This window comes from Octodon degus, unplaced genomic scaffold, assembly GCF_000260255.1.
Source record: "Octodon degus isolate 3935 unplaced genomic scaffold, OctDeg1.0 scaffold00233, whole genome shotgun sequence".
Lineage (NCBI taxonomy): Eukaryota > Metazoa > Chordata > Mammalia > Rodentia > Octodontidae > Octodon > Octodon degus.
In genome coordinates, this window is record NW_004524809.1 from 289,509 (window position 1) to 299,768 (window position 10,260).

General features: G+C 46.8%; 1 protein-coding gene and 1 pseudogene across 1 annotated transcript in view; both read left to right on the top strand.

The window, feature by feature from the left end:
* The window catches only part of Hmces (5-hydroxymethylcytosine (hmC) binding, ES cell-specific), an 18,123-nt gene extending 12,376 nt beyond the window's left edge, over positions 1–5,747 (top strand). Inside the window, exons 5-8 of the mRNA XM_004645603.2 lie at positions 210–229; positions 444–695; positions 3,676–3,868; positions 5,191–5,747. Coding sequence (XP_004645660.1) covers positions 210–229; positions 444–695; positions 3,676–3,868; positions 5,191–5,427 — 702 coding nt within the window. The 3' untranslated portion in view covers positions 5,428–5,747. The remainder of the gene's footprint in view (positions 1–209; positions 230–443; positions 696–3,675; positions 3,869–5,190) is intronic.
* A 3,899-nt stretch (positions 5,748–9,646) lies between these two features.
* The window catches only part of LOC101573973, a 3,291-nt pseudogene continuing 2,677 nt past the window's right edge, over positions 9,647–10,260 (top strand).

The window sequence follows — 10,260 nt, forward strand, 5'->3', positions numbered from 1 at the left end:
GCTGTCCCTGTGCTTTGTTGAGCTTGTTCTAAGTTGGTGCCTTAGACCACTGAGCCATCTCACCAGCCCCGAGAGGGACCCTTTTCACAGCTTTCTGTATTGCAGGCCTTAAACACAGTCTTGCATGCTAAGATGAACCAGTGTGACAGGAAGAAAGGTCAGGAGGGACATGCAGGCAGAGCAGATTGCCCCAGCAAGCAGAGCACCAGGTTGCATTGGTCCTTGGGTTGCAACAGCCGGCTGGGTGCAGATGACTAGTGTGGTAGGGCTCAGTGGCATATGCTGCACTAGTGTGCATGCGATACCGAAGAGGAACAAATACCCAACCAGATGGGGTTCATGGCAGCTGCAGCGGCTTACATACCACATGGAGGGGAGTTTTGTGCCACCGAGCCTCCTTCCCTTGCTGGCAATGGGTTGGGGGATTGATGGTGATAGCAGAGTTACCATGCTATCCAGTGTGGGACAGTATCCAGCCTGCAAGTAGAGCTCCCTTGTCTGTTTTGCTTACAGCAAGGCAGTGGTGGGGCTTTAGACAGTGCTGAGAACTGGGAGAGAGTCTGGGAGCACTGGAGGCCACTGACCATGGCAGGGATCTTTGACTGCTGGGAGCCACCTGAGGGAGGAGAGCTGCTGTATTCCTATACCATCATCACTGTAGATTCCTGCAAAAGCTTACATGACATCCACCACAGGTAAGCTTTTCTGTGTCTAATATTGGGGATCAAGCTCTTGAAGTGCTGAGTCATATTCCCAGCCAGTTTTTCTTCATTTATTTTGAGAAAAGTTCTTTTTTTTTTTTTTTTTTTTAATGTATGTGGTTGTTATAAGGTCTCACTGCACAGCTTAGACTCATAGTGATCCTCCTGTTTTCAGCCTCCCCACAGCTGGGATTACAGGCATAAGTCATTATGCTGGAATTCTGTGGCCTGCTCCATCCACCCTGAGGGTGGTGCTGGAGCTGCATGTGGTGCTGGGGATTGAACCTAGAGTCTCGGTCCCTGGGCTTGGCTAAGCTTGCCTAAGTAGGTGCTTTAGTCCTCTGAGCTATCTCATAGCCCCCTTTGAGACAGATTCTGACTAAGTTGCTGAGGCTGACCTCAAATTCATGATCATCCTGCCTCAGTCTCCCAGGTGGCATTGGAGGTGTGCATCACCATGCTTGGCCAGAGTCCCACTTACTGTCCATGGGTTGATTCAAAAGGATACAGATGAGAGTTAAGTGTCTAGTGCTTTTGGATAGGTAAAGAACCAGCTTGGGGGTGGTCATACGTGCCTGTAATCCCAACACTCGAGAGGTTGAGGCAGGAGAGTCATTTCAAGTTCAAGGCCAGCCTGGGCTACATAGTGAGGTCCTGTCTGAAACAATAAAAGATAAAAACTGAATATTAGATCCAGTGAGTCACTGCCTTCATTTTAATCTCTACATCATGACTGGAAACATTTATTTTGTGTGTGGTGCTGGTATCAGAGCACTTGTGTTTTGTTTTTTAAAAAATTTATTTATATAACAAAAAATATAGCATATATAACATGTACAGGGTCTACAGGGTTTCATTATGTAGATTGGACTCATAATGATTCCCCTGTTTTCTGGCTCCCAAGTGCTGGGATTATAGGCATGTGCCACCACGCCTGGTCTCAATCAACAGCTCAGCACACCCGGCTGCTGTGCTCTGCCTAAGCAGGCACTTCAGTGCAGCTTTAGCTGAGCTGTCTGGCCAGCCCACTTGTGTGGCTTTTGCCTATGTCCTGATGGTACCACGGCCCGGCTCCGTGTCTTGGCATGTGCTGGGCGGGGTCTTTGCTGTGGCACTGCATCCCAGCCCCAAGTTGGAAATTCCTGAGGGTGGTTTCCATCTGTGCTGTGGCTTCTCCTGACAGAAGGAAACACCAGGCCACAACTCCTTGCACTGCAGGAAGCCAATTAAGAGTTTTTAATGTCTTTTATATAAATATAGTTTTCTCATTGGAGGAAAAAATTTGGAACTGTTTTCTTTTTTTAAAAAATCTACCTGCAGCCTCTGCCCCTTCCAGCCTCATCAGTGCTTCACGGCACTTCTTGACGCTGCTCCAGCCATGGATATTCCTTTTACTTTTGCAGTGTTGTGGCTGCTATGGCTTTCCTTATATCCGTTGCTCTGGAGATAATTCACACGTTCTTTTTTTTTTTGTTGTTGTGGTACCAGAGTTTGAACTGAGGATCCTGCGCTTGCCAGGCAAGTGCTTATTCTACTGAACTATCTCCCTGGCCCCAATCACACATTCTTGTTTTTTCTTTCAAGATGTTTTATTACTTGATGCTTCTCAGTGTTCACAATGTTTTCATTACTCTCTATGTGTTGTCTGGCATGTTCTGAGCCAGGAAGCTGAGCCACTGGAGAGGTGAAATGGGTGCTTAGCTTGTATACATAGGCAAGTTCCCAGGCACTCAGGGTTAGAGCTCAGCCTGGGGACCTTCCTCACAAGTGCAGGTAACCTGGGACCTGAAGAGGTGTGCATCTCATCAGCGCTCCCAGCTTCTTTAGCTGGGGTAGTTTCCTGTGCTCAGTGTGAAACAGCAGAGACAAATGCAGAATGTACATTTTGCTGCACTTGCTCCCTGACACGTGAGTCCCACTGGAACTGCTTTGCAGTTGCAAAACAAGCACTAGCAGAACGGATTGAATTTATGTGACTGCTTCACAGTTACTGCCAGGTCTGAGCACAAACCTATGTGTGGTTTTGGTGCTCTGCTACAAAGAGTGTTAATGCTGCACCTAGCAGGATTATCTGCCTTGGCCTAAGCTGTATCTATGAAAATACACTGTTGTGTGATAGAATTCTTTTAGTTTCTGTGGTATTGAACTCAGGGCCTTCACACTGAGCTGCATCTCCACACACCCCTTTTTTGTTTTTAATGTTGAAATAGGGCCTTACTAAGTTTCCCAGTCTGGGCTTGAGTTTGTGATTTTCCTGCCTCAGCCTTGTGGAATGCTATAATATTATTTCATATGTTGGTAAGGAACGTAAAGCAAGCTGGGTGTGGTGGCAGATTGCTGTGAGTTTGAGGACAGCCTAAACTACATAGCAAGACCCTATCCCACCACTGAAAAAAAAATGTAAACCACTGTTGGTCAGGTGTGGTAGCATACACCTGTAATCCCAGCACTCAGGAGGCCAGCCATAGTTAATGTAGGTTCAAGACCAGCAGCCTGAACTATATAGCAAGAGCCTGTCTCAAAACAAAAAAGCACTGTTACTGCCAAATAATCTATAATACAGTGCAGAAATGCCATTTATCATTAAATACATCCAAGTTAAAAAGATTTTAAGGGTTTCCTTTCTTTTGAGCCTGGGTCTTGCCCTGTGCCCAGGATGGCATTGAACTCCTGAGCTCAGGCACTCTTCTGCCTCAGGCTCCCAAGTAGCTGATACTATAGCCCATGGTGCTATGTCCTGCTAGCCCTCTCTTACTGTAGGTTTGCACATGTTGTGAGGTCAGAAGCTGTTGTTGATAGGCAGTTTGCAGGTATCTATTGACCCTTCACTGGGGACCATAGAAAGCTTACCAGTTTGTTAGCATGGGCATTGGAGTACCAGTCCCAGGGAATGCCTTTGTGGCAGCTGCTATCCGCTAATTCAGGTATCTATGTCCCTCCCTCACTGTCTCTGCTCTAACATCCGGATGCATAGGATGCCTGCCATACTGGATGGAGATGAGGCTGTGTCCAGGTGGCTGGACTTCGAGGATGTCCCCACTCAGGAGGCCCTGAAGCTGATCCACCCCACAGAGAATATCACCTTTCACCCCGTCTCCACTGTCGTCAACAACTCGAGGAACAACAGCCCTGAGTGTCTGACTCCTGTCCACTTGATGGTCAAAAAGGTAGGGGCCTACTATGTGGCTTTGTCTCAGCCTGTAGCCTTTCCTAGTCATAGCTTTAAGCCCTGAAAGCACTCTCTGTCCTTGGGCATCTTCAGAAGAGCTCACCCACCTGTAATCTCCACATTCTGGAGACTGAGGCAGGTGGATCACTGTGAGTTCCAGCATAGCCTGGACTAAATAGGTAGGCCCTGCCTGAGAAAGTCCTCCCACCCCCAGTTCCCCACACAAAGAGCTTGCTTTGGGTCTGGGTTCAGGGCTGCAACCTGTCATCTCAGCTACCTGAGAGGCTGAATCAGGAGTATCTCTTGTGTAAGCTCCACTGTGGCAATTCAGTGACTTAGAACCCTATCTGAAAATTTGAAAAATGGCTGAATTCAGTTCCCAGCCAAGAAGATGATAAAATATGAGAAAGGAAAGAGGAGGCATCCTCAGTGAGTCTCATAAGTCAGGTTCTTCTCAGAGTGACTAAGGAAGCCACAGAAGCCCTCAGCCGAGCTCATGTCTGACCTGAGCCTGCTGGCCTCTTCTGGTTCTTCTGTACCTGCTGCAGCCACAAGGAGGTGGAGAGCCCCAGCCATCTCAGAAGCGCCTGTGTGATTTCAGCATTCCTAGCACTCAGGCAGTGGGGAGTGAGTGCCCCATTTTAATTAACTGGCCACGTTGAGCGAGGTGTCATTTCAGCACTCGGGGAGGCTGAGGCAGGAGGACTGCGACAAGTGTTAGGCCACTCTGGGCTACACAGCAAGACCCCATCTCATAAAGTAAATAACAAAGCACACTTCAGTGCTACTGAGGGTGAGGAAGCTGGGGCTGTGTGGAGGGACCTGGAGAGCTCATGCTCAGCAGCATCAGGACAACAACCATGAGGACAGCTGCCTGTCCCGTTTTCTTTCAAATTTTCAACCTCATCCTTGGTCACTGCCATCCTTTTTCTTTTTTCTCAGTTCTCTGCAGACTCCTCTTACCCTGACATTTTTTTCCCCTCTAAAAATGAAACATGTGCATATCTTCATTTTGTGCCAGACTCCACCCCATTTACACATTATCCTTACTCTGTGAGGTCGTGTTGTGGGGGTACACAGTCCTAATTCAGAGCCTTTTTGCTCAGGGCAAGGCTGTGGGGACTAGGAGAAGCACAGATGATGTGGCCTGCGATCCTCAGGTCTGATGCCTGCATCGCTGGCTTCATTTCTCAGCACTCTGTATCATTTTGTCCTCTACTCTGCTCTGAGCCCCTCCAGCATCTCCTGTGCTTCTGTCTTCTGGCTAAGTTGGCCCTCCAGGGAGCTGGAACTGGATTCTGTGAGCTTTTTTTCTTGTAGGAACTCAAGGCAAGTGGCAGTAGCCAAAAGATGATGCAGTGGCTGGCAACAAAGTCACCCAAAAAGGAAGACCAAGAGACATCACTAAAGGACAAGTCTGATACACCCCAGTGGTCCAGCCAGTTCCTGCAGAAGAGCCCACTGCCCACCAAGAGAGGTGGAGCAGGCCTCCTGGTGCAATGGCTGAAGCAGGAGAAGGAGGAGGCGCCCCCAATCAAGCGGCTTCATAATCAGTAGGCAACGTCCCTGGCCTACTGCAGTGCATATATGGGAGGAGGTGACAATGGCTAGGTGACAGTTGCAGGCTCTCTGGAAATCCAGAGTGACCCAGAGTTTCGTATAATAGCAGGACACTTCCAGGCCTCCCTCTAGGGGAGGGTCCGCAACTGCATATTGTAAAAACTGGCGCTCTGGGAATCTTGGATATTTAGTTAACTCTATGATGTTCTCAATTTTGAAAGAGGATGAGGCAGGCCAGGTAAATTTAGGCTGAAGAAAACTTTTTTTTTTTTTTTTTGGTGGAACCGGGGATTGAACTCAGGCCCTTGTGTTTGCCAGGCAAGCACTTATTCTACTGAGCTATCTCCCCAACCCCAAAACCTTTTTTTTTTTTTTAGAAAACTTTTTTGCTAACTTAAAAAAAATTAAAATAGCTATATTCTAAGCCTTAAGATAATAAAGGAATCAAAATAAAGATCAAGCTTTGTTGTTTGTAGTTACCTGCTGGGCATCTGTAGGGCCACATGAGAGTCACATGTTTCATGAAATCCATTGTAAATCCCTGAACATCTTAGATGAAAGCATAGATTGAGTATCAGGTTAACGGCCCAAGACTTTGTTCTCTGCAGTGGCCTCTGATGCTCCAGACTGTGTCACTGGTGCTCTTTCCATGGACACACTGTCCAAGAAGACTTGAGGCCCAAGAGGCAGTGCTGGCCTCCACTTAGCCTGCTACGTGTCTGCTGATTTTGTGCCACCGACTCCCTGGTAGAGGCTGACCAGAGCTGAACTGTGAGCAACAGCAGGTGTCCAGAAAACCCCCTCCATGAGAAAGTGGAACCTGTTGCTTTAACCCCCTCCCTGTCCTTCCCCAACTGATGAGGCTTGTGAGAGTGCTTACGTGACCTTATAAAATCACCACATTTTCTTTGTTCTTTCAAGGCACAGGTAAACCTAGTGTCATTCTCCCAGTTGTAGGTGAATCAAAAACCAAACTTAGGGCACTTTAGTGTTTGAGTGCTGTGTTCACAAGTAGACGCGCATTCCCAGAGCACGCCTGTCTGATGATAAACCATTCCTTTTTTTTTTTTTTTAAAGCATTCCTTTTAAGTAAACCTGACAGCATGACTTAATTCATGGAACCTATGTATCCACTCACATACTGAGCTGCTATCAGCTTTGTACTTCCTACCTGCAAAGTATAATTAAACTGAACACAGACCTGCATGTGGCTGGTGATTTGAACATCTGGGTTCCCCAGTCAGCTGGTGCAATGAAAGTTGCTTTCTAACTCCTCAGTGCAGAGTTCTCCATTTGGTTTTTGCTGGTTTTCCTAGAACAGGCACACATTGTGCCCTTAGAGTCTTCTCAGCCTGCCAGTGGATGTTTGGGGCCTCAGAACTTTCTGAATCAGGATTCATTTTTTCTGGCAACATGCACCCCTAGAAAAAACACTGCTGACTGAGGCCACATGTAGCACAGGCCCCTGAAATGAATCTGAGAACATTAAATCTGTATAGGGCACACAACATTGAAGTGAAAGTTGAATAAGTACCTCAAAAAAATCCACCAGATGACACAAATGACCATGCCATGGCACAGACCAGAATCCTGCTGTGATTCTGAGATTCTCAGAATTTTTGTGCAAATATTTAATATTTAAGCATTTTTATTGATATGTAACAGGCATACAGAAATACATGGGCAAAACATTCACATAAAGTTCAATAAATTATTACAAAATGAATACACTTTTTCTGTCAACAAACTTTATTGGAAGAACTTCCACAGTCCTGTAATATTACCATTAGCACCTACTTGGTATTGAATTCTTCCAAAGACTAAGGACCTTGTATAGGCCATTTAAAATCCAAGCGCCCGGAAGAACAACTTCTGTATTTCCCTTTTTTTTTTTTTTTTTTTTTTTTGCAGTAGTGGGGATTGAACTCAGGACCTTGCACTTGCCAGGCAAGCACCTATTCTACTGAGCTATCTCCCCAGCCCCTGTATTTCCCTTTAACTGATAAAGAAACTAGTTCATAAAGGTGAAGCGACTTCCCAAGGTTTCAGAGCCTCATGGCCAAGGGACCCAGATGAAACCTAAGACTGATTCATACCACTTCCATAACACTTCATAGCTGCTGTCTTCCTTTCCAATCTCTGATGAGATCTTTGTGGGATACTCCTTTACCAAAGTTCCTTTGAGAAATGTTGCCCAAACCAAATCGTTCTTGCCCCAGTTACCTGGCCTAACCAAGGGCATGCACAGAACACACTTCTCCTGAGGGATGTGCTCTAAGAGATGTTCTAGATGTCCAGGAGAGGACGGGTACCCCATAAAAGGGCTGTGAAAAAAGATTTCTAGGGCCGTGGGAAGAGCTAGGAGTGTAGCACAAATCTTAGGCCTGTCACCTACCACATATGAGACTTTGGCTGAATCACCATGCCTCTCCTAAGTCTCTTTTGGTTTTTATGCTGCACGTGTACAATTAGGAAGAGTCCTGTGGAGCCATCTGTGGTCTTGAGGTGTTCCCAGGGTAGCTCTCAGAGAAGGGTTCAAGAGATGGTGACTGTGAAGGCCTGAGTCACCACCCAAGCTGCCTTTTCCAGCTCCAGTCCTGTTGGTTCTTGCCAGTGAGCTGCACCTCGGTAAACTACTGTGAGTCCCTGAGGACCCAGGCTCATCCCTCTGCTTCCTGGGGCCAGCTCTAAGGCCATGTGCCATCCCCACTGCACAGAGTGGCAGCAGCCACCCTTCCTCTGTTCCAGGAGGCACGAGGGCATGGAAAAGCATGGGTACCAAAATGAATGAATACACTTGCATAGCCAGGAATAGGTCAGTCTCTATCATGCTCTCAATAATCACTTCCTCCCTCTGCCTTCCTAAGTACAATGAGGATCATAAGGACTTACATTGTCTATCATCTTTGTCTTTTTATACAGTTGTTTTATTACTGATGTTGCATATTTGTTCATTTACTTACTTATTTATACGCAGAATCAAGCTCAGGACCTGGCACTTTCTGGGCAGATGTTGTGCTCCTACATTGTCTGCCCTGCCTTCCGTAGCAGTGTGTTAGATTCCACACCACATTCACACCTTTTCCACCTGCCCACAAGAGCCCACTAAAGCCTGGTCCACTCTTCATGCTGTGGCCATGATGATCAAGGTGCTAGAACTGAGCAGCTGTCCCCCACCTCACCCTTCCATGCCAGCCAGTGTAGGGCTGCCATAGTTGCTATGGTCCCATGGTTTCTGCATGGAACCAGAGATGAGTGCTGGCTGTGCCGGATTTCTGGTAGGAAAGGCATCTGTGACAACCAGATGGTTGGGAAGGCAGGAATAGAAGGAAAGGGAAACACCCCACACTGTCCCTTGTCTTCCATTGTAGTCAGACTTCCTTGGCTCGTATCTCTTCTAAGTGCTCCCTTGGTTGTTGCAACCACTTGGGGACCCAATTTTCACCCCATGTTCCAATGATCTTCCAAATCTGCTCCTCTGAACACAAGGCACATGAGGGGCATTTGAGATCTAACTGTAATAGTCATCTACCTGAATGTCTAAATTGCTGTTAGCAACATTTTCCTGAAAGTGTGCTGACCCCTCTGGAGAAGTACCATGGGATCCTTTCACTTTTCATGTTTTTATTTTAATTTTTTAAAAGTCATGTATTTATTTGTGTATTTATTTATTTGCTACAGGATCTCCTTACACAGCTCAGACTTGTAGTGATCCTCCTGTCTCAGCCTCCCCAGTGCTGGAATTACTACAGGCATGCGCCACCACATCTGGTTTCTGGATCAGAACAATGTGCCTGGGGTTCCATACCCAACACAGCATGCCGTACAGGAACTTGAACCTGGGTCTTTGTGCTTGTCATGAAGGCACTTACACCACTGAGCTGTTTCCCCAATCCTCACTTTTTATGTTGACAGGAATACTTGGTAGAACAGTTACATTTTAATGTGAACTTTGCCACTTGAAATCATCTTTCCTGGCAGAAACCAAACTCTGTGCATTACTCTGACTAATCATGGTTAAAATAAACACTAAAATACTTGCTGCACAACTGTTGTAGCACTGCAGAAGGAAGCCTAACTGCTGCCTTTTTCACCTCAGAAATAGTAAACCAGTGTGACTGTGACCAGATCCTATAACAACTGAGTTTTGTAAAGATGCCAATTACCAGACCCAGGCCACCGCACTGCTGGCCTTGTGGAGCACTCTGCCATGAGCTGTCCTGTTTTCACCTCATAAAGATGGTGGTGCGGGGTTGCTGCAACCTTTAGACTAATGACTGTCTGAAACATTGCCTCCATCTGTAATATGGGCACCAATGCCTCTGCTCTGGAAAAAGATATCAGTCCAGGGCGATTTCCAGTCAATGAACATTATTTGGATTTGTCAATTTTGGGAACACATGCTACTGCAACTCCGTGCTTCAGGCATCATTTCTGCCAGATGTTCCATGAGAATGTGTTGGCATACAAGGCCCAGCAAAGAAAGAAGGAAAACTTGTTGATATGCCTGGCAGACCCTTTCAAAAGCATCGCCATGCAGGAGAAGGTCAGCATCATCCCACCAAAGAAGTTCATTTCAAGGCTGAGAAAAGAGAATGATCTCTGATAACTACATGCAGCAAGATGTGCGCAAAATTTTAAATTATTTGCTACTCACCCGCCAAGTAGGAATTTCTGCAGCATTTGGGGAACCCCCAGATCCAGTCCTAGCCCAGGCCCGGTGAGTGTGTGGGAGAGCTTCCCGCTACCCTGCGCTGGTGGAACCTACCGATCCCAGCCCAGGCGCAGCATGGGTGAGACCCTCTTCCACCCACTTGGGATGCTCTCCAC